Here is a 25134-nt window from a genome sequence, read left to right as displayed (position 1 = left end):
AGCATCCAGGAAATCTTCAGGACAACAGAATAATGGAAAAGTTCCAGTGGGACACGTAGGTCAGACCCAGATGTGGGTTCTACAAATCCTTCTTTGAGCTTACATCTGTCACAAAATGCATTCTCCTAGTCAGGTATTTTGAAGTAAGTAGATGTTCTCATTGAATCTCTCTTTCCAAGTTGAAGTACAAAACCAAAAGATAATTTGAGGGAGCATTTTGTTCAGAGATACACAAGTATAAAGTCTCAAACTATTCTCAAACAAAATTTTAGGAAGGAAACCATGGTCACATATATGAGCCTCTGATGCGTTCCATTCCCTTATCAACAGATAAGACCAAAATCTGCTCCTATATGTTCTTGTTCCAGTAGTTTCAGCCCAAGAGTAGTAATTAGTACATTTTCTATGCTTTCTCTTTTCCATGTTAAGCAACTTTGGTTTCTATAACCTGTCATTAATGTGCTCATTCCATATACACACCCAACCTTGACTAGGTTCGTGTAAACTGTAGAATCCAAAACTGGGCATAATAGCCTTAAAATATATGAATAATATAGAATTTAACCAGAGACCACATGTACATGAGCCCAGAAAAATCATACATCTTAAAATAAAATTATATTGTAGCCACAGTTATTGAAATTTAAGACTCACTTCATTTAATGTGCTCAACTAAAACAAAATTGGAATTTTACTTGGCAATAAAACCCAAATAAAATCCATATCATTATAATAAAATGGTGTGTTTCCATTTTTAAGACTTTGTCACTGGAAACAAAACAGGAGTAAGGACTCCTCACCACGCTTCACTTTATGAATGGAAGTCTTACCACATCTCAATTTATGAATGGAATTCTTACCACATTTCACTTTATGAATGGAAATTTCAACATCTAAAAAAAATATATCGAAAGAGAATCCAGGAGCACAAGAATCACACTCCCTTAAAATGTTAGCATTAGCATCATTATTTAATTATTTTAGAAAGTGTTCATGTCAAAATACTATACTAACAACATAGTCACCAAGCCAATCTTGGGACTCTTCATACCAAGTATCTACTTGCCACATCTCTGCTATACCTGCCCAGTGGTGACAAGGAAACTGGTCTAGGAGATGCTCATCTTAGTCTTGGAATGCTCGAAAAGACACTTCTTTCATTGAAAACAACTTTTAAATAAATATACCATATTCATAATGTATAAGGTTAAATAATTCCATTATATGTATTGAAAGTATAGAATGCTTTAATGTATGTGTACATAATGAAATTACTATAGAGGCTAAGCCAGGGAATACATCCAACATCTCATTTAAGAATCTTTTCTGATAAGAGTACTCAAAGTCTACTTTTAGCAAACTTCCAGTATATGATAGAATATTATAATTACAATCTATGTGCTTCACTGGAGACCCTTAATCTTATTCATCTGGCATAACTATAAGTATTCATTCTTAAGCTTACTCATGTCCATCACTGCCCAGCCCAGCATACACCTCTGTTGAACTGAGAACACTATTCTGCTCTATGTTGGTATGTCCTACACCTTCCCAAGACTCCATTGTGAGAGAGATCACTGAGCCTTATCTTTCTGTACTTGACTTATTTCACTTGTCATGATGTCCTCCTCTTCACCTACCTTGTTGTAAAGATCTAGATCTCTTTATGGTTGATTAATATGTCATCATATATGATATGTATAATTGCACAATGCATAGTGCACACAGGTACAGAGGGCAATAGTAAAAATAACATCATTTCTTTATCCCTTTTTTCTGTCAATGGCCATTAGATTGTTTTCTCATCTTCTATTGTTAATAACTCTAAGCTTTCTAATGTAAAGTCATATGATTCTCTAGCTTTGTGATTAAAAGCCAATATTCTATAAGTAAGATTAACTCATCTTCAAAATATTCATGCACATAAATATTTGCATCATCTAAGCTAAGAAGACTCTCTTAGCTTTCTCATTTAGGGTGGGGATATCTACTGAATGCTATTTGTAGCCAATTCATAGTCCAAGTCACTTAGGGCAAAAACCTTCATATTTGAAAGAACTTATCAAGTCACCTTAAAATTTAAATTATAATAGAACGTATCTACATATTTGTCCACATTATTTTTAACTTACTTCCCAAAAGATGGCAAGTTTCTCTATGCCTATAAGAATCTGTATAATGCCCGAATAAGATTATACACAGGAAAAAAGCTACAGTCTACAGAGTGCATTTCACATGCAGTGACTTCATGCTCCTTTTGTCAGCAGTGACATTAGCCCCTTACTTCCACAGTCTTAGATCGCTGTCATTCTCATATAATGTTGTACTATATTTTACACTAACTCAACAGACCCCCAAATTGGAATCTTCTGACTTGCACACATACAGCACCCAGCATAGTGCCTGAATCAGGATAAAAAATTTGCCACTACTAAAGAATGAAAAGCAGAAGAGGAGGAGGAAAAGGAGGAGGAGGAAGAGGAGGAGGAGGAGGAGGAGGGAGAGGAGGAAGCATGGCTCAAGAAACTAGGGAGCAGAGGGCAGCAAACACTCTTCTAGAGCTCTAGACATGAGCTGATTCCTCCGTTAATACGCTGCCTCCCTTTGTATTCACAGCCCTCCCAGATACAACAGAAATATCGAGTGGGTAGATGCTACTGGTTCCTTTCCAGTACTCAAGAGATTAAGCTTTGGCATTTTCTTTTTAAAGAATCCCCTTAAATTATGGAATGTGTATCTGGTGGGCCCAAGATAAGCAGGGATTTTAGTCTAATATCTATACCTAATGATATCCTTAAATTAAAAGAAAAAAAAGTAGCCATCTAGACTGGAAAAACAAATCCTGGGCCATTGTCATTTAGCTCACTTTGCATTCTTGCTGATGCCAGAGGGCATGTAAGGCAAAGTTAAGGTCATGTCCATTCCTTGGCTGAAGACTGAAGACACCAGGTTGGGTACAGATAGCCCAAGGCCAGCTGGGGGCCATTCCATTTCTGTATGTCCTCTCTGATTTATTCATCCAGAATTAACTAATCAAGCAGAAACAACGGGGAATGTATCTCCCTGTCTCTTTTCTACTATATCATAGAGATAACAGGCTGCTTTTTGTAGTCTGTAACCCCGATTCCACTCCCCAGCCCCAGAGGGAAGGTGGCTGTTCACCACTCCTTTCAGTATGAAAATGGAAGGAACAGAACCAAGATCCCAGAGAGAAACAAGAATTCAGATGTTCTCACTCCAACCCCAGGTTTCTATACATAAAGGTCTCTATACATAATCGCTTACAGCAATTTTTATTCCAGCTATTTAATCAATAGGTTAAAATAATGTTTCTGCTATATCCTCATTTGTACCCTCCACAAAGCTCAGATGCCAATGAGGCTCTACCTAGTCACTTTGTAAAGACTCTGTAATGTACAGGCTGATTTTCAAAGATCTTTAAAGCTAACTGCAGAAGTAACCGAGGGGGTGGTTAAGGGTAGCAGCTGAGAGAAAAATGAAAGGCAGGGCTAGCCTAGGGACTTGTGCACAAATGGTAAGAAGCCTTTTCATGTCCTAGTTGTGAGTCGAGGATCAGAAAGGACTCTGTAGCAGCCCACCAGAAGTAAGCATCCTGGGCTATCTCATGGAATGAGTGTGGGTGGCCCTGGCTCCAAGGAACAGGAATTGTCTTGGTTGGTACTGGTCAAAGGTCCTGACAATTTATACCAAGGTTGAGGATATGTTGAAAGGCAAAGCTGACCTTGGTTTGCACAGTGGTGCTCAGACCTGAGCTCACAGAAACTGACACATTCAGCTTCTGCCCCGGGAGCTGAAGCCACTGGGGAGCAGATGGGGGAGCCTGGGGCAATGAAGAATCTCCTCTCTCCTCATTACACAGGATGTGCATAAAGAAGCGTCTTTTTGTTTCTCACACTAGCATCTGCAGATAAATTACTATTACCTGCGTCCAGGAGAGAGTTCATGCCAAACCTAAGTGACTTTATCCAAGGATCTAGGGACAACAGGACGTCACAATCAACCAGATCCATTACTTAAAGAACAGTAGCTCTTTAATTGAAGGGTACAAAAATGACTTTCAAAAGAGAAAGGGCACATGTAAGTATGAGAGTCCTGTGTGTCGTCCTACATCCTTATGCCTACCATCTAATGAAGATCACTATGAAAATCAAGCCTCTTTGTTTAATATAAAGAATGTGGGGTTGGGGATTCAGCTCAGTGGTAGAGTGCTTGCCTAGCAAGCGCAAGGCCATGGGTTCGGTCCCCAGCTCCGGGGAAAAAAAGAAAAAAAAAAGAATGTACACTCTGACCACCCCCATTAATGTTCTATTGGATGTTTAGTTTGTGCCAACTCACTGGGATAACAAAGAGGAAAGAAATAACTTCTGCCCTCATGAAGTGCACAACTGAAGAAAGAGAGGCTGACCCAAGTGATGGATGGGGTTGTTGGGCTTTGCTCATAATGCATAACTCATTATTGTTAGTGTTGCACTCCTGATGCTGTGTGTTCCTGATGTTCCCTTCCTGATGATGATGGATGCTGTGCTCTTCATACAGCACTTGCTAACCGTTAATGCGGTTGGGAAACCATAAACTCAACAGAATACATCACACTCCTGAGTATTCAGAGGAGACATCATTCTCTGCCTGGCAGTGTGTGTGTGTGAGTGTGTGTGTGTGTGTGTGTGTGTGTGTGTGTATCCAATGTATATGTACATTTCTGTATATATATATATATATATATATATATATATATATATATATATATGGCTGCTGTGCACTTTCAAGACACTGTAGACGTGGGAACATCTGGAAAGGCCATTGCAAAATGAACTTCGGAACTTAAGGGAAACTGGGCCCAGAATTTGCTGCATGGATTTAAATGCAATCGACATTAACCCATGCAAGCGAAAACAGCTCTGCTCTTTTGGTTCGAAACTGTGATCCCTTTGACCTTTCTAAATGAAATAGTAGTGAGGACTCGAGTAGTCATAAGCCACTCTCTTCTGGAGTGGTAGGAGTTCGAATCTCCACACCTACATGCAGAACACACAGAGACTTCATCTAAAATGCCATTCCTCAAGTTTCACAGGTTCTTAAAATTAGTACTTCTGGATTTCTGTGGCTCATCGTCATGAATTAGAATTTTTAATATTAATAGACAGCTGGGCATGAGGATGGAGGCTTGATAAGCTTCGTGAAAAGAACACTAGTATAAGAATTTAGACATCTGAGCTCAGTCTTGACTTCTCCAAGACTGGGTTACACTTCACCCTCGTCTCAGATGAGCCAGGTAAAACATAAACTCTATCCCAAAATCTCCCTGACCATAAAAAGTCTGAAGATGCCAGGAAGTTAATAACTCAGCTGATTTCAAGTTGACAGGAAGGTTTTTAAAGAAAGGATGGCTTTAATAATGAAAGTGGAGTCATATTCCCAAACATGAATTTTGAAGTCAGATTTAAACTCTGTCCCTTACACAGCTGATCATATGTATTAACATGTTATGATGATTTTTTGCTATAGTATATTGTTTGCCAATACCTAGTAGCATGTGTCGCTCAGGGTAGGTATTTAATTGTTGACTGTCATGAAGAATGGGTGGATGCATCACAGACAATTTTATAAACTTCTCTAGCACCTGTGTGGTGGCATAGACCCATAAATCCAATAGCACATAGGCCGGGGCAAGGCCAGCCTTAGCTACATGATGAATTCCAAGCTAGCAGGGGATACCGTTGAGACCCTGACTTATAAGAGGAGGAGGGTAGAGATAGGAAGTAGCATGAAATCCTGTTCCACATCACTAAATCATCAGGGAAATTCAAATAAAAATCACAGTAAGATATTAACTCACCACAATAGAGATGCCTACTATGAAAAAGACCAACAATAAAAGCTGTGATCAGGACACAGGAAACAGAGAAGCAATGCAGTGCTAGTGACAGTGTGAACGAGTATGCCCATTATGGAACTGGTGCTCCTTCAAAGACGTAAAGATGGAATTACCATGAGACGCTTCACTCCCAGGACCAAGTAAGCATCTAAAGAAAATGGTGCACCTCAGGCCATCCACTCTGCCATATTCTTTTTAACCCTGCTCGCCACAGGCCAGATGTGTAAAGAGGAAAGGCAGCTGGGAATCCATCAACTGCTAGGTGAGAAAAAATGGCACCTATGCACGACGATAATGCTCAGGCATGAAAGAACGAGATCCTGACAATTCTCGGAACATGGAAGGAACTAGAAACCACAATGTTAAACACAGTAAATCAGGCATGGGCACCATGGGATTGTATCCATATGTGTACCCTAAAACATTGGTCTCATCACAGATGGGAGTGGTGTGGTGGCTACCTTAGCCTGGGAAGAAAGGGAAAGGATGGGAGATGGCTAATCATAGAGTACTAAGCCTCAGTCAGGAATGAGAAGTCCCAGCATTCCTGTCTGGCAGGACTGCTGGAGGTAATACTGATATTCTGTACATTTCAAACACTAGAAGGGTTGTGGGGCTCCTCATCGCTTGGAAGTGATGTGTTGGATGACACAAATATACTTGACTTCATTTAAATAGCATACAAGGTTAAAAGTGTTTAAAAACATAATGTGCTACATCAGTAATCTGTATTCATTTATGGTTGCATATATCAGTTTAAATAAATTTTACAAACTCATGAAAGCTTTGAGTAGTTTTTGAACACTCTATGGAGGTAATCTTGGGGGCCGTTTTAAGCCAATAAGTTACCACCATAAGCTTATTTTTCTCATGGGAGGATGAAAAGCCATGATGATTTGACAATTTAGATCACCTTAGGAAAACTGGAGACATGTGGGCCACAGCAAACTCCACGAGTTGGCACGTGTGGAATCTCTGAGCTGAGCTAATCGTCCGCTAACCTTTCAGAAGTAAAGGAATTCTAAGTAAATATGAAGGGTTGAGCATAGAGTTTTTGCCCACTGGAAACACTGGACTGCAGTTCCAGGGTACATGTTTAGTGGGGTGGGCAGGTGTGTGCTTGTATGTGTACACACACATACATACATGTAGGTGTGAGTTATAAGATTTTAATGATAGCTAGAAAGGAGAAAAGATAACAGTAATAAAGCAGAAGTGGATGAAACCAGCTGGCACATTTAGGAAGGGTACAACAGACTTCCCCTGAGTCAGCAGTGAGGAAAGCTCTCAGACTCTGGCTAGTGGAGGAGCCATGTTTGTCTAGAGTGAGGTGAAGGGGGAAAGGGTAGAACATCCTGGGCTTGTGAAAATTCTTGGTGTGAAGATGGTGAAAGGACACACAAAGCCCTTTCTGAAATGGTGCATTGGTATAACCGTCTGCCGATCCCAGCAGGAGAATGGGGGCTATTCTTCCTGGTGGGCAGAGCAGAAGCTGTCTGTATGTGGGCAAAGTGAACTCCACAATGAAAACAAGGAGTCTAAGTGAGCACCTACATGGTGATTGCTGAAACCTGTGGGGACCGGCAGCATCCAAGCAGAGAGGTAGCCTTCTTGGGTGGTCTTTTAATCATTGCCCTGCGATATACAGACGCTGGCACTGCTCAGACTGCACAGTAAACACCCCAGAAAGACCACTTCCGATTAACACCATTGGTGGCAAACCTCACTGGGGGCACAGAATTTCCACATCCCATTTTGCCCCACAACCACTCTTTAAATATGAACAACCAACCACATACAAAAACACCCACAGAGTATCTGCAGAAAGACACAGATCAAAACAAATAAGCACTTAGTAGGAACAGAGCTTGCGGGGGGATATGAAAGGTACTAAAGTACATTCACGCGATTTCTCATCGAAAGCCTTTGAAATAAGGTGGCCAAATACAAAATCAAAGAATGGGAAAAAGGGGAACTGAGGGGGTAAAAACTTTAATCAAAGACAAAACCAAGCAGAATAAAATCATGATATTTGTGGATGACTGTGGTTCTTTTTTATTTTGGAATTTTAATGTATTTATTTACATTTCTAATGTTATCCCCTTTCCCAGTTTCCCAGCCATAAACCCCCTATCCCACCCCTCCCCCTTCTTCTATGAGGGTATTCCCTCACCCATCTACCCAACCCTTCTTGCCTCCCTACCCTGACATTCCCCTACACTGGGGAGTCTAGTTTTGGCAGCACCAAGGGCTTCTCCTCCCATTGGTGACCAACAAGGCACCTTAGCTAAGAAACTTCACTTTGCAACAGACAGAGACCATTTCAAAAATCCTCAACCAACCAAAATACAGTTATATCTACAAAACCTCCTTGCGTAAGGCTGGGGGATCACTGAGGAAGAGGGAGTTGAAAGACTGTAAGAGACAGGGCATCCGGAAGTCTGCTGTGTGATTGTGTCTCTTGCAAATACCAGGTCTCGACAGCCCAACTGTCCAAATGTGAGGAGGGACAAGGACTTGCTAACATGGAGGGGGAAACTGGAGGAGCCTCAACCCTCAACAGAGAGCTACAGACAACTAAGGACTGCAGAGTAGGAGAAACGCTCTTCCCCAGGGAAATGTACATCAACTCTTGTCTAATACCAAACGGTCAGCCCTAAAAGCATGAATTCTAGTGACATTATACAGACTAAGCAGGTTGTATTTATATGTTTAGGAACACACACACACACACACACACACACACACACACACACACTCACGCAAACACACACATTCACACAAACACACACACACTCCCCAAAGAGTACACATGGACAGACCCATGGCTCCAGCTTCATATGTAGCAGAGGATGGGCTTGTTGGGCACCAATGGGAGGAGAAGCCCTTAGTCCTACCAAGGCTCAAACCCCCCAGTGAAAGGGAATGTCAGGGTGGAAAGGCAGGAAGGGGTGGGGGTTGGGTGGGGTAACACCCTCATAGAAGAAGGGTCGGGGGATGGGGTAGGGGATTTATGGATGGAAACTGGGAAAGGGGATAACATTTGAAATGTAAATAAAAAATATCCAATAAAAAGGGGGGAAAAGAAATAAATAATAAAACCTTAAAAAAAGGAAAAGAGGCCATGCATATGAAAGTGTTGGGGGTTTAGGAGGAATTTGAAGGGAGAAAAGGGGGAAAAATACATAAGTGTGTTGTAATCTCAAAGAATAAAGAGTTATATAAAATAAATATGAGCACATCCATCTAGAAAGTAAAAGAGCAAAGGAGACAGGGAATGGAAGCCACGGTATCTATAACACAGGTACTGATGAAAAGGTTTTGAGACGGTAAAGACTTGAAAAATATCTCCTAGAAGTAAACTTCCAGTCTTCAGGAAGCTAGCAGGCACCCTGTTTCGTGAAAGTTAAGGGAATGATGTTGTATTATAATACAGATGACACAGAGAAACATGGTCCCTGCAGAGGAAGCTGCAGAGGTTTCTCCAGGCACCAGTAAGGAGGCTCCCAGGGTCCCAGCAATGCACAGGGGACAGAAGGAAAGAATGCAAGCTAGAGAAGGTCTTGCAAGTGAGGCTTTCAGAACAGATCAGATAACCTTGATCTGCATCTCAATGCCTGGCAGTGAGACTCAGACAACAGGCAGGAAATTAAATAGTGTTCAATGCGGAGATGTTAGAGCCCACGGAAAATAAGTCAATTAGAAAAGTCATGAAAAAAAAAATCTTAAGACAAACAGAAAAGCCATCAAAGGACCATTTGTCTTAGTCATGAAGAGAATTCCCTTACATAATCATAAAAACGTTGCTAGTAAATGCCTACCTCGCCAAAATTTCAGCAGTGAAAGCACGGGGAGATAAAGCCTGGTCCATTGCATTCCAGGCTAGGAATGTGAAATGAGAGTGAGGTGAAATCTTTAGGAACAAATAGCGTTTACAGTGTGGAAGTAGACCTGACGTAGTTCAAAGTGATTAATCCCCATAAAGAGGAATGGGGGACAGGACAAGGAACTACTGCTGGTGAGACCCTCACTATAGCTGAGGCAAGAAGAGAGAGCACATGAACCCAAGTGACACACACCGACCATTTCTACACTCACCGGTCAGTTCTGAAGGGCAAGTGCCTCAGGAGGCTGCTGTGTGTCCCGGGACAGCCACATTCTCTACTCAGACACGAATCAACGGTCAATGGAGATCAAAAAAAGAGACTTTTGCTCAGAGAAAAGATCACACTGTCCTTGCCACCTGTCCAACTACTCCTTAGAATCCCCAGATGAAGAGCACCTGCTGACCCTCATTTGAAAAACTTTACTCATAAACCTTTCAACCAGCGAGTCTGAGACCTCCTCCATACAAAGCGCTTTTCCAGGTCTCGCCCATTGAATGCCGCCATTTTGTTTGGCAGGGACTGTCTTTCTGTGTTCAGCTTTGATATGGAAGATTGCAGACTGGCTCATGTTAGCTTATAACGAAAGAGGACGGTTACAGTTTACACACCGAGTTCATTGAACCAGCCAGGGTTTTGGGTGCTGCTCAGTGGCGGACTACAAGCCTAACATTGCTGAAGACTCTGAGCTAATCCTCAGCACCACCAACAAGGCTTTAAATATTAAGTAAGTGTGAATTCGTCAAACTCCACAGAAGCCCAAGGCTGTGACTTTGAACCAGAGGTTATGAGGCGGTTTTGAGATGGACAGTATTCAAAATAAATAACAATGCATTACTGATTGACTACTGTATGGAGATCAATATGCTAAGCACTTCCAATATCTAATTTAATCTTCAAAGCAAGTCAACAAATAGCCACTAAGATTAGCTTATATTTTTATCTCCATTGTAAGGATAGGAAAAAAAATCTAAAACACTGAGGTTAGGAATCTTGACCAATGTTGTCGGCTAGAATGTTAGACTAGTCCAAGACTAGTTAGTTAGACTAAAATCCAAGACTAGTCAGACTCAAAAATTGCTTTGTTAGCTTCTCTTTCTTCTTAAAATAAAGAAGAATAGCCAAACATACTACCAGGCCTGAGACCGAGCACAAACATATCCACGAGAATATTCCTACATCTAAGGACAGCAGACTAGTAACACCCAGACAACATCCGGGGATATGAGTCTGCACAGTTTTAGCTCTCTGCTTAATCCTGAAACTTTCCTAATTATACACAGATATACAGAGGGTAATCTTTTAACCTTGATACATCCTGGAAGACTGTTAGGGCACTTTTCAATAACAACAACAACAACAGTAAGAATAATAATAATAACAATAACAATAATAATCATCAGCCCATAAGCTTCCATGCAAGCACTTCTGGAAGTCAGGAGTCAATAGCGAGCAGAACAGGAGGAACATATCACAGCAGTGATTAGTAGAATTTACAGAAGGGAGCAGAGGGTTGCAGCATTTCCGCCGGCCATGCTAGTTTACTCATAGGTATGCTTTGCTTAGTGAAGCAGTCGTGTTCTTTAAAAGCTACTGAATAATGGAAGCCTTATGATCTAAAATCCCCCATTTCTTAAATCTAATTTTTAAAAGATGATTATATCAATTAATATTTTCGAAAGACAAATGAGATCACCACCTGCGTTACATAAATTTGTAACAGACTTTCACAATTTCCCTCTGGCTTTCCTGATTCATCGTTCTTGCACCCTGTTCCCATCTCTCTGTGCATCATGAAGGTGGGACGTCTACATTTTCACCACTGTGTTCAGCCCCTAGAAGAGGGCTCAGCCACCAGCACTGGTACCTGATTGACAAATAAATCAGCCAGTCTTTTACATTTCCCTGATTATTGTCAGTACAATTAAGACCCTTTTACCCTTGTCTCTACCACTCCTTTGCCCTGGCATGCTCTTCCAATGTTTAAGCTTCATGCTTTCTATAAATGCCAACCTCTTTCCATATTTGTACTTTTTCCTCTGCATTTGTACACATTATATTTCTATTATATGGTGCAATAACAGATGACACAAACCTTATTTTAGTCGTCACTTCCAGAACAATCTATACAGAAGCTATATTGGTAAAAAGTAAATTTAGAATTTAAATTTTCACATGCATCGCTAGCAGTTTTTTGTGAGTTTGTGTTTGCCCATATCTTCCATTACTGATTTGAAAAGTGTTTTTCCAATGAAATAATCTGTTTCTTTTGTTGCTAGCCTCAATGATGGCCAAACGTTAGATAAATGACCATCAAGCCCAGATCTTTGTATTAACAAGCTAATGAGTATAGTTGCGGATTGCTGCACTTTATTTCCAAGATGTATGGAAATACATCTAAGCTATGTATGGCCTCCAGCATGAGAATGCTACCCCAGTCCCCCATCCTTGAACAGTAAAAACAATACACATCTATGTCTAAAGTCAAATGTAAGCACAGGTCAATGTTAGTGTAGGTTTTCTGCACCAAGGGTTTCAGAAAGCAATCTGCAGAGTATACTCTGGGAAGTTCATGGAAGAGCATTCTCCAAGATCCACCACAGACCACATAATCAGGCACTCTGGGTGAGGAGCCCAGCAATTGTGCCCTTGACCTAACCAACAATGTCAACACTTTTGCGATGATAATCAGGTTTGCGCTTCTGAGGAAGCTGAACTTCATTTAGGTCAGAGAGTACGAACAAAGTAATAAAATTCCAATCTAAATCGCAATTGTTTACCAACTAATGTCAGTACTGCTTGCTTTAATAGTATGATTTAAACCAATGGGTCCTATTAAACTACACCCCACAGCTTCAAGGTACTCTAATAGTCTTCACCAGAGGGAAGTTAATGAAATAGAGTTAGGCAAGATACTGACAAAAACTGGCAGAAACCGCAAGGATTGGTAGTATAAAGAAAGGTGTGGAGGAATGTAGCCTAATCAGACTGTTGCACCTGACACCGAGGCAGGGCAGAGGGTCGGTGATAAGGGAAGGGCGGATAATGGCATAGACATTAATGAAGACTCCAACTGCCAACATCAGAGGACAATCCCACCCCGTATCAGCACTGTTCATCCACAGAGGTGCACGTGATACCAGAGGACAGAATCACCTCTATGCTAAGGGGTTACATGGCAGTGGGGATCTTTGGCCTCAAAGGATAATAGAAGTTAACAAAAAGCACATGCCATCACCGAGTTCTAGTTTTAGCTTGGCTCTCAATGACTTTTCCCTTATTGGCCCCATTAATTTTGAAAGAAATTCCCAATGCAAATTAGAGGGGAAGACACAGAAATGTTTCTTGACCCGGTAAGAGGGATTAAAAAGCTGATTGTGGTATGTCTGATTTCCAGATTCGTGACCTTCCTACCACACCAGTGACTTCCTGATAAGCCAGGCAGCTATGTAGCATGAGGTTAAAAGAAAGCTACAGTCCTGTCTTAAGTAAGCCACTGCAGTTGGAACAAACTTAAGGTATATAAGAGCTCTAGGTCCCTTCCTGAACCCCAGACAGTTGGAAGAAGCCCTCGATAACACTTCGTCTGCTTCTCCTTGGTTAGACTTATTTGTAAATATAGCCATAAATGCTCTTTTGTCTTAGTTAATATCATACCATCAGCACTTCTGATCATAATTCATGTCCATAAGCATGCTAATGGCTATTGACTATCTTGCTATCTTTCACTCTTACTCCTGGTGCCCCAAATATTAGGAAAATCTGTATGTGCTCAGCTGGATTGGTTTTTTTTTTCTTTAATAGAGGAAAGGAGACTGTCATACCAAACTAGAGCAAAGTACATCTAACAGCTGGTTGTGTTTGAGAGCACAGACTCTGAGGCTAGTTTACTACCCAGTTGCATCATGGGTTAAAGTATAAGTTATTTACCGTCACTATGCCTCAGTTTCTCAGGCCCTAAATTATGAATGACATGAAATTGCTATGAGGATTAAATGGGACAGCGTGTAAATAGAGCACAATGCCTAATGCATAGTAAAAGCTTTAGAACCCTCATTTCCAAAAACAAAAATGGTTACCTTTTCAAATGTCCTCTAGATGTCTGGCATGAACAGAGCATGAAGCCATGGGGACTAAAGAAAGAGATTTGGTAAAATTTAAGTAAATCTCTTCAACCACTTATAACTGAGCTTGATACTGACCACACCATGCTTTGAGTGCAGTAAATTATCTAGAATATCAGATTGGTAGAATATCTAAAGAAGAATAAAACTCAACTCCTAGTTTAGTTACTATCCCAATATTCTACCTCCTGCATACTCCAATGTATTATTTCTCTATGACGTACTTACTTACTGCGTTATTGATATTCGGGCATATGCCCACAAATACTGTTTTCATAGCCACCAGTTTGTCACAAATATTCCTGATCATTATTCATCTTTTTAAACGTGTTAAAGCTATTAAATATTTTGCTTTCCTTTTTTACTTAACTAAGAGATTCAGTTTAACTGTTAATCTATTCTACCAGGTAAGATCCAACTGGAAACAACAAAAATTCTGCCTCAAAGGAGCAGCAAGAGAGCTGAGTGTTGCAAGCGATGCCTACTGCTTTCTAATGATGTAAAGGCAAAAGAACTGAGCGTATTTGGCTTTGAATAATGTATTACTAATGGTTGAAACTAAAAGAAAATCAAATGTCCCGTCTATAACACCAGTAAGACACTCAGCACACAGAGTGCTTGGCATGGTTGTTACTTCTGCCTTTTCTCGGTGCAATGTGCTTGTTAGATCTGAAAGGGAGATATTATATCAACTTCCCATGTGACTGATATATAAATAAACCAATCTTAATTGTAAAAAGGATACATATGAGGATGGGAAAAAAGATGTTATGAAAACATAATGCAGAAGCTGAACAAAAAAAAAAGAAAGAAAGAAAGAAAATGCTATCACATTAGCTAAAGTCAGAGCTGCCAACCATCACCATAAAACAAACATCTATTATTTTCTCCTCACAGATCCACAAATGTTCATTTTGTGAATTCCTCAAATTCAGACTCTTACTTCTCTCTCCCTCTCTTTCTTTGCTTCACAGATGAAAAGTAAGGTGAACACAAGAAGTGGCCACATCAAACTCACAGGATGAGCTGAGGCATGAATATGGATTCAGATTTCGACCTCCAAATTCCAAGCCAGGGTCATTTATTTCCGTAGGTCTCCAACACTATCCATCAATGTAAATTCATGGTCATACTACATGATATGACCTGAGCCAACAGATGTGCCCAACTATTTGGAGATCTGTAGAGCCTGTAGGAAGTAGGGTTTGCTGTTGGAGGGTACATCACTGCTGTGCGTCTTTGAGGAGTATAACTCTCCCCAGCTCCAGATGAAATCTCGGCTTCCTGGACTGTGCCTGACACCCACTGAGCATACTCCTCCTGCCACAGATGATGTAGCTGTTGTTCCATCATGCCTTCCTCTTGTGACTGACAGATTCTTCTAAAACTGTGAGCAAAAATAATGCCTTCCTTGCAAAAGCTGCTTCTGTAAGATATTTTGTTCTCATCAATACAAAAATAACTTGTATTGCAAATGATAATTTCCCCAGACTTAGTGCTTTCTCCCTTAGAACAATATCAACTGTCAACCCAGCGACACGCCCAAAAACTCAGTCTCAAAAATTATTACATTAAGAAACAGATTTAAGGCTAGGCTAAGCATAGTGGCACATGCCTTTAATCTCAGCACCCTGGAGGCAGGGACAGGTACATTTCTCTAAGTTCATGGCTGGCCTGGCCTACATGTGAGTTGCAGGCCAACCAGGGCTACAGTGAGACCTGGCTTAAAACCACAACAATAACAACAAAGGCCAGTTCAAGATTGGATCTGTAAAATCAGTGTGGTTATTTGGACCTATCCTATTTTCCATAGAAAGGATATAGCAATATTTGATAGTAAGAATAGGAATCAAAACAGAACATTAGAAAGCTGACAACATAGTTTCTCTATGGGAGTGAAGTGGGCAGAAGAAGGAGAAGAGGAGAAGGAAGAAAAGAGGATGAGAAAGAAGGAGGAGGAAAGAAGGAAAGGAGGAAGAAAGGGAGGGAGGGAGGGAAAGGAGGTGGGATAGAAGAGAAGGAGCAGGGAAGAAGCCTGGAAAATTGGTCCAGGACACTGAGATGTAAAAGGACTTCTCTTCCAAGGATCAACAGAACTTGAACACAGGACCTTCTTGTTTCATTAGAACATACAACACATTTGTTCTTCTCCCCATGTACCAAGCCCAATAGAAGGCCACCAGTACTATATTCCACCAGTACTGATAACCCAGTTGTCAAAGCTCAAAGGCATCATGAGGCATCTAACATGTCTGCCCATTCTCAAAATCACTATGCATTGATTCAATAACCCATCACCTGACACCGAGGGGCGGTGCTGATGGTCCTAGAGCTGCTGTCTGCCTCCTCTTCTCTAGGGTTATTGAGAGCACTCGTATGTTTGCATCACTGCTCTGCTCTTTTATGCCGATGCTGATATGAAGTCATAGGTAAAAATCTCTCACGTCATCTTATTTTGATTTTTCAGGCTCACAAATAAAGCATGATTTGCAGAGTCTTTCTCTTTGATACACAACAAATATTTCTTCTTTAAATCCTACAGAAAGAACAACACAGAACTGAACTAAATTCAGTTTCACATGTCTTAGAAAGTGGGGAAATTTTTTTGGAATACAGAAAGAACCTTTGGAAAGACTTTGAATTGTCCATATTTTCCTTCCCAATTAGAGCAATCCTATAAAATGTTTTGTAACTATTCAGTATGTGAATGAAACTAAGAAAAGCAAACAAACAAAAACGTTTAGTGTATCTTGAGGTCAGAAACATATCTACATTTTCCAGTTTCCAAATAGGGAAGTTTTCTCAGTTTGCCTTGTACTGAGGTCTGTTTAGTCAGTTTAAACGTGGTGAGCATTCAAGGACTTGATACAAACCTGACTGCTGCTCGTGGATGATAATATAGTATCAGGGAAGATTCCAGGGGCTGTGACTGGCATAGCTTCCTCTTCTTGCCTACTTACTAAAGAAAACCCATTTGCATTTGGTGATCCTTTGAATGACCTGAAAGCTTCTGGATTTTTTTTTCCTACTGTCCATCCCATTGGACTGTTTCTCTGACTAACAGTAGACAAGAAGAATGGAAAAACAGAGCTCATTAACACACTTCTGTAGCACCAACCATAGGGATGTTAGGGCAGGAACATCATGAGTTTGAGGCCAGCCTACATGACAAAGAGCAGCTTCCTCCATTAAGTGTAAAGTCACTTTGGGTGACATGTGCTCTTGGAGTCCCCAGAGGTGGTAAACATCCATGCAGGCTACATGCTGGTAAAAAAGGGAAAAGACCTGTGAGAAAACAACAGGTGTCTTTGAGATTTCAACCAAGGTATCAGCAGTCGCATCACAGTGGTGAAGTAGCTTAACTTCTCTGGGTGAGAATCCCACTTTTGGGAGGAGAAGAAGGGGGGAGTAAAATGAAACTGGAGAGATGAGAAAACTCAAAGGAGTCGATAGGCATAAGTCCTAGAAAACCTATACCACATCCTCCTGCAATAAACGATGCTCATTAGATCTTAGAGTCTCTTAGCTGCACTTTCCTTTATTTTACATATTTATTTTCTCTCTCAAGCCTGTAGCAGAGGAATCAAATCTTTCCTTGACGGTCTTTAACACTAAGGAATATTTTTTTTAAAAAAAAAGGAAGAAGTCTTATAGTGTTCCTGATTCAACACACAGTTAGTTACTTGCTCTAGTGTCATAAGAACCAACATGCATCTTACCTGTCATCTGCCCAATTTCTTAAGGATTTCATTAACAGCTGAGCGCCCTGTACCCCAGGTGCCCTGTGGCTCTTATTTAAGAAACTCTATTGATGATCAGAATTGACTCAGATGCACAGAGCTTCAAACCCATTCAATGCCTACCTGACCTGATGTACCTCTACCTACCACTAACCCACAAAAGGTTGCATTACGGCCTCCCAACAAAGTCTTAGCATGTAATGGGCTGTGGCTTGGTGATGGCATATACTTAATTAAAGTGAGGTCCCGGGTTCAATCCCAAGCACCTACATAAACGCATGGGATTTGTTACGTAAATGAAGTGTAGAATGTAACAAAAGCAACCAACCCCTTAACTAAAATAAAGCCTTTGTGGAGGTCAATGCGGTTTGCTTGCTCCTACCTCTGCAAAGACAAATTGCACTTTGTAATTCTGATATTGTGGTATGGAGGTGGGGATGGGTGGGGGGGAGGCATGGTTTATAGAGAAACAGCCTAACTTTTTGATACTCCATTTTGTCTATGAGATGAAGCCAAAACATGTGATTATGGAGATAGTATACAAAGACCTTTGGGAAACCACAAAATACTTCCTGGTGTTATTTATAGTTGCTAATGTGCAGTGCATTCAGAAACTGTCAGTAACAAACGTAATAAATCACCCTTGGTCACTTAGTGGGCACAAAATATCTACTTAAGGACAGAGAGATGCCTCAGAGGGTATAGGTACTTGCCACCAAGTCTGACAGGTTATCCTCTGACCTACACACACACACACCGTAGCACACATGTGCATGTGTATGCACCAAACAAATGCATACACAAACATAACAGCACCAACCTAATAACATCAGTACTTCCCAAGCTTGAAAGAACAAAAACGGTAACTTTTGTTCTGGACTCTTTGCTGAGGATAACAAGTTTGCTAATAGCTGCTTAAGTCAGACAATCCATTCCCAGCTAGGCATCCGGTCAGCTGAAACTGCCTTCAGAAGAGATGCAGAGTTGGTGTTCACATGTTCTCCCACACAGCGATTTTTCTTTTGAAGAAACCAAGGTAGAAACCAAAGAAAGGCATTACTGCTGTAGAACATTCAGTCTCCTCTCAGGGTCTCTAATTACACTAGAATTCCATACTCTAGCCTCCTGGGTGACTACGAGGACTTGGAGAGATGAACGGAACAGAAGTGTTTCTAAAATAAACAACTCAGGGCCTGCTTGTGGGTCCCAGCTCCGAGCCCAGAGAATGGAAGTCAGAACACACATTGCCTCCTTGCACTGAACCATCTTCCTGGAACAACATGACAACTCTGCACCCATTTAAATCAGATGATTTAATGTTTAAATCATAATGTTTAAAACTCTTGAGACCCAGAAAGGCAAAGAGAGTTGTTCAAAGTTAACATCATTAGAACTGGGCAAGAAGCTACGTGTCATGCACCCAGCGCCCATTCCACCACATTACGTATTAGATCTGATTTCTCCACCATAGTGGTCTCTCTGGGTGTTATTGTCACTTAACGAGGAAGCAATTTTCATAAAATTACTTTTCAGTTCTGCTAAGCTAATTATGGCAAAGAGCATTTTCTTCCTTCTCCAGAGAGCATGAGCAAGTCTTTGTTGGGAACACAAGTTGGTTTCCGGCCTTCTCTGCCCTGGAATCAAACTGACGCTTCTCAGTGCTTTTGTAATATAAGAACTTTTTCTCTCCCAGGTACTAATCATATCAACACATGAGAATGTTGCTAAAAACTATTGCCTATTCAGCACAGTACGTAAAATCAGCTCAGCATGTGAAACCAGTGTACCTACTATGAAAAGTAACACATTTTTCCTATGGTGGACTCCAGAGCACCTGCTGAAATGTTAGAGGCTCAAATTATGCCCTCAAGAAGGTTAATCAACACAGTAACAAGGACATAGAGTACAAGGGCAACGTGGTTAAGATCAAGGATTACATCTTAGTTTTTGTTACTTAAACAGAGTCTCAAGTAGACCAGGCTGTCCCCAAAGTAATTATATTCTATTCTCCAACTCCTAATTCTCTGGGTGCTGGAGTTATAACCATGAGCTCCTACATTTTGCTTAGTTTTCCTTTAGATTTTCAGAACTAAGCACAAAGTAGGTACTCATTAAATATGTGTTTCAATAAAGATCACTCAATTGATGGTGTAAGAAAAGCAACATACAAAAGACAAACAGGTGTTTCAGCTGCATAGAACGCTCTGCTTGAATAGCCTTTAAACACAGGGGCCAAGAAAGACAGGTCAGAGAGATGGACAAAGATGCAATACAGGGAGGCAACCCGTACTCTGCGAAGATACATGCCAGCATAAACGGCACAGTGCCTACCGTGGACCAAGAGTGGTATCTTAATAGGAGTTCTCAGCGAATTAGAGAATAAATGTTTAAAGGTAATTGGGAACTGAGAGTAAATGGTTAGAGTAAGAACAGGAGGGGTTCTTAAAAGCAAGTCTCTTTGGGATTCAAACAAGGCAGAGTCTTTTTGCACTTTTCCCCAAAGCAAACAGCGGTCTGGGACCTGAGCACTCACCCATAACCTCCACAAAGAGTCGAAGATCTCTCCCAAAGTCTCCCTACTGTGGTGTCTTGCATATTGTCCCTTTCAGTTGCAATCTGCTTCCTGCATTTTAGACAAGTGGTTCTGATACTTTAACACGCATACAAACAGCCACGTAATTTTTCAGGAACCCAGGTACGAAATAATAAATCTGGAGAGTCTGGGATTTGGCAAGCATCTTTAAAAAGCTCTGAGGTGATGCTCATGTTCCTGAAATGTAGACCAACACAGGTGAGGTCTAGGATCAATGGTTATTAGCTGAGTAGAAGCATCACTTGGAAGATGTGGAGGTTTAGATGAGAATGGATGGTCCTCCTAGACATATATTTGAATGCTTGTCGACAGCCGGTGGAACTATCTGGGAAGGATTAGGAGGCGTGGCCTTGGAGGAGGTGTGTCACTGGGAGAGGTGGGCTTTAAGGTTTCAAAAGCCCGTGCTATTCTGTCTTTGTCTCTCTCTTTCTCTCTCTGTGTCTGTCTCTGTGTCTCTGTGTCTGCTCCTCCCTCTCTCTCTCTCTCTCTCTCTCTCTCTCTCTCTCTCTCTCTGGAAGACATAAGTTCTCTGCTACTGCTCCAGCACTATACCTGCCTACCACAATGTTCCATGCTCCTGGCCCAGATAATCATGAACTCACACTCTGAAACCATAAGTGTTTTCTTTTATAAGTTGTCTTAGCCGTGGTATCTCTTCACAACAATAGAAAAGTAACTAAGACAGAGTAGGGGTTTGGATTTTGGGGGTTTTTTTATGCATAGATTCCTCCCTAAAAACCAGGTAAACTCAAATCTAAAAAGGTGTACCCTAAACATCTCTATGTAGAAAAATCACTACAGGTGGTTTTTGTTTTTTTTTTTTTAATAGATAGGTAACATGCATGAAGTTGAAAAAATTTGCAAAGCAAAGAATGATACAGTCAGGAGAGAGGGAAAGAGAGAAGAGAAACACATGGTACCTTTAAAAATCATTGCTCCGGAAACTGTAGCCTGAATACAAACTACCTGGAGTTCTGTTAAAAAATCAGTCTGTTCAGTGGGCCTAGAGTAAAAAGGAGCACCCTGCAGTTCTAAATGTGCTGCAAACCACAGTTTATCATCCAGCACACAAACGAGTGGCTGTCAAACACATCACCCCCTGAAACATTTCAAAAGTGCACACATCTTTGTTCTTATCCAACATTCTAATTAAGGATCTTGGATATGACCCTCCATGAGGATGTTTACGAAGCATACCAAGTGGTTCTAGGGTGCAGAAAAGTTTCTGAACCACAGGTTTAAATATTAAACACTCCGTGTTATTTGAGAGTCTCTAGTCCTTGGCATAATTCTGCAGGGCATAATTTCTGTCAAAGTTACTCCAAACACATCAAACTCAGTCTTGGAGACAATGTAATTACCATGGTGCACAATGATCCTTGACACTGACTCAGAATTGAACTGTTTTCCTCCTTATCTTCGATGACAGGAAGTGATGTAGAGTAGTAAGAAAGCAAGCGGATGTCATTTGTCTCGTGAGCATCACGGTACTCGTGAAACTGGCTGGCCCCTCTGCTTTACAAACTATAAGGGTAATGTGAAGGTGGCCCAGCGCTGGTGCCAGGATTTGCATTTAAACAGAAGTCATTGGAACGTCTTCTGGTATGGTAAGGTCTTATACAGTCAACAGAATCATGTGATGCATCTTTAACTCTATCTAAACTTAATTCCAATTAAAGGAAATGATAAGTAATGTACTTACTATTTGAGAATATCACCCTATGATTAGATTTGAATCTATTGGAGGCAGGGCATAAAAAAAAAAGCTGTTCCCATTAGAATGAAATGCAGACACAAATGCCCACCAATATACTCTTTTCTCCTCTAGAATACAAATTTAGAGTTAGCTGAAGTCCTTACCACACCACTTGCATTGACTTAGAAACCGTAAGTATTTGTGTGGGTATGATGTGGTTGCTAATTGGGCAATTCAGCTTTGTAAAGTCCAGAAATTAAAAGTCATCAAGACTTTCCCCTAGCTCCTTTGTTAAAAGTAATTAGGAGTCCTCTGCAAAATGGCCACAGCATTGGCTTATAGCGAGGCTTCTCGGTGCCTTTATATCAGAGCAGGGAGCCACTGGATCATTGTTGTCTGACTTAACATAGAACTTTTGGCCCAGTTCCTCTCAGGTCTATTTCTGAAATTCTGTCTCCCTTCTGAACTCCCCAGACTGGCAGCATGGCTGGAACTCCATGGTTATTATTAGGACTTATAAACCACCTGAAACTCTGAGAGGCAGGCAGCATTCTTTATAGGCAATAAAAGAAAATACAAAATATTACTGAGAGACACATCCTCGCTTTATGATGGACCAATAATTGCTGTATAAATCCGAGGCAAATGTTAACCAGAACCACTGCCAAATAACCAGATTTAATGGCCAAATACCAGGTGTCGTCTAACCAGGAAAACAGTTTTTCATAGTAAAACGATGCTCTCTGTTGTTAACCTTATGTCCAAGAAACGCTTAGCTGACTAAAACATTATATTATGATTTAAGAAAAATTGCATTTGGTTTTAAAGTGGATTCTGTAATACATATATTAAGAGATGTGGATTTTTCTCTGTACGTACGTTATTGTCAGATAAGGTAGTGCCCACCAATGTGTCATAAAAATAATCCTCCCAGTCTAAGAGCTAATGGCTACTCTTTCTCCACATCACTTCAGACCTCCCTTCCAAGCCAGTGCTTACCTAGGTACAATTACGATAAACCTACTAATTAAATACTCAAAATAACCTTACAGAGCAGACGGCTGCTATCATCAACACTCTAGGTTTATTAATCATACCAGAAATAGGTAGCTTAGCACCATTCCCTGAGCCATAAGTACATTGCCACAGTGACTGACATTCTGGTTAAAAATAAAACCTGCTTCAAATATAGCTTCTTCCAGTTCTGGGTAATGAATATAGTTTCATAAAAGTTGACATCATTTCTCTGATTTCGCCAAAATTAAATACATTCTATATTCCTACTGGGTATCTGGCCACGCCGTCACTCAGGGTACTCACAATCTAGTGGGCATTTTAAGGAAGGGAAGAGACCTGTTCGTGTGGGGTTGTGTCCAGATGACACCCAAACTTACGATTCTAATGGTCGCTTTTGTTTATATGCGTTAGATATGCCAACCAGAAGTTGATTCCCACAGTTCATGTAGCAGTTGGTGGGTGTAAATTTTTCAGATTTGCTTATGAGGAGAATTTTAATAGGTGCATGTCCAAAACTAGTGAACGCAACGCGCTCAAAGAGCCAAGCAATACTTCTGTACCCTGATCTTCTTAGAGGTCAGTTCCTGAGCACGCTGTTTCAGATAGATCCAATTTTCCATCTGATGCCCATTCAAACTGCAGTCGGATGCCATACACACCCAGAAACACCATGTTTGTAGGGTGGGGTGGGGAAATTCAAACATTTTTAGCAATGCATTATTGGATATCAGCTATAAATATGTCTGTCAGCATATCCTAAAGCCAACAGAATATATGTATTTCAATCTATCCATTATACGGGGAAAGAAATCGCTTTACCAACACCTAGTTCCTCCCCCTCCATTTTGGGAGGGAGTCTTCTCCATCCCCCCCCCCAATAAAAACTCATCCCACTTCACTACGCAACTGATGGGAGTATTAAACACTGGCTTCCACTCTGTGGGAGTTAGTGGCCTTCTCGCCACATTCCTGCTGCTGCAACGGACATAGCATCTCCTCCTCCTATCGACCTAGTGAGATGCTCCTCCCGCTCCGGAGCACTGCAGTCCCCTAGCCGAGGGCTGCCCTGGCCACACGCACATGCAGCGGGAAGTGCCCCGGTGGGGACAGCCACATACCTTTGCTCTCCATTTCGGTCCCTTTAGAGTGCTGGGAAGTTCAATGGAAGTTGGCAGGAAGATGTGGGCCCGCTTCAGATCCCCAAATCTGGAAAGCCAATCTGATGCTTTCGCCTGTACTTCCTTCTTTCCCTTCAGGCTTCCTGAAAGATGGGATTTCTTAAACCTTGAAGCTGCGATCAGCCACCAAAGGACACTTAGCAGCAGCAGCAGCAGCAGATTTGTCTCTACAGGGGTTAGGTTGCGATGCATATCTGATACTGAAAAGCATGCACAGGCCCGCTCAGAATTGTATTTTTTTTTTTTTTTTTTTTTTACCTGAGTCTGGAAGCTGCAAGCAGGAGCTGTCCTCGGAGCGTGGTGCTGCAGGTGTAGTGACAGATCATCCCACTTTGCTCTGGATGTACAGCAGATTTGCATGGGCGCTGGCACGCATGCGCAGGGCGTCCCCCTCCCTTTTTCACCGCCTCCCGCTCCCCCGCCCGCCCTGGCTTCTCTCCCCAATACGGTCCTCAGTATCCCAGCCCTAAAGCTGTAGCATTCGGTCACAGGAAAGCGCTGCTAAAAATAAACGCCGGACCGGATTTTCCCCTGCAAACGAGAAAATGGATTGGACTGGAACGGCGCATCAATCCCATCCGATTTTCCAGGACTGCTTACTGAAGCCCTCGCAGAGGCCGGGATGTCTGAGCTGAACGTGCTGCCTTCCCCAAGGCAGAGGGATTTACAAATCCTGCTCAGTGGACATGATGTGGGCTCCTCGTGGTTGCCGCAGTAACTTCCCTGGTGTCTGCCTCCCCTTCTCTCTACAGACTTCCCACGTCGCCCCTCTCCATCCCTGGGCTTGTTTGTTTTTCTTCTCGGGTGGAGTGACAGGAGTCGGGGGCCGTGGTACTTTAGCATCCTCCCTTTTCTGTACCATTCAGACTGGGTGTCCCCTTTGGCATCCACCCCAGCACTGTTCCGTGCAGGCTCCACGGTTTCTGAAGTTCTTCAAACAAAGCTCCTGGCCCGGGGTGTTCATAGGCTCTCTGTTTACCTTCTTCGCAACGTCTACCAAGAAGGA

At 41.5% G+C, this 25134-nt stretch overlaps 1 protein-coding gene across 1 annotated transcript in view; it reads right to left on the bottom strand.

Moving 5' to 3' along the window:
* Window positions 1-24444, bottom strand: part of Fgf12 (fibroblast growth factor 12) — a 567597-nt gene extending 543153 nt beyond the window's left edge. The window contains exons 1-2 of the mRNA NM_001395084.1: window positions 24387-24444; window positions 24069-24211 (exon numbers count right to left, since the gene is read on the bottom strand). Coding sequence (NP_001382013.1) covers window positions 24069-24081 — 13 coding nt within the window. The 5' untranslated portion in view covers window positions 24082-24211; window positions 24387-24444. The remainder of the gene's footprint in view (window positions 1-24068; window positions 24212-24386) is intronic.
* Window positions 24445-25134: the final 690 nt, after the last annotated feature.

The sequence above is a fragment of the Rattus norvegicus genome, chromosome 11 (genome assembly GCF_036323735.1).
Source record: "Rattus norvegicus strain BN/NHsdMcwi chromosome 11, GRCr8, whole genome shotgun sequence".
Classification (NCBI taxonomy): domain Eukaryota; kingdom Metazoa; phylum Chordata; class Mammalia; order Rodentia; family Muridae; genus Rattus; species Rattus norvegicus.
Note: the sequence above shows the minus strand (reverse complement) of the source record. Positions and strands in the feature narration are given on the sequence as shown.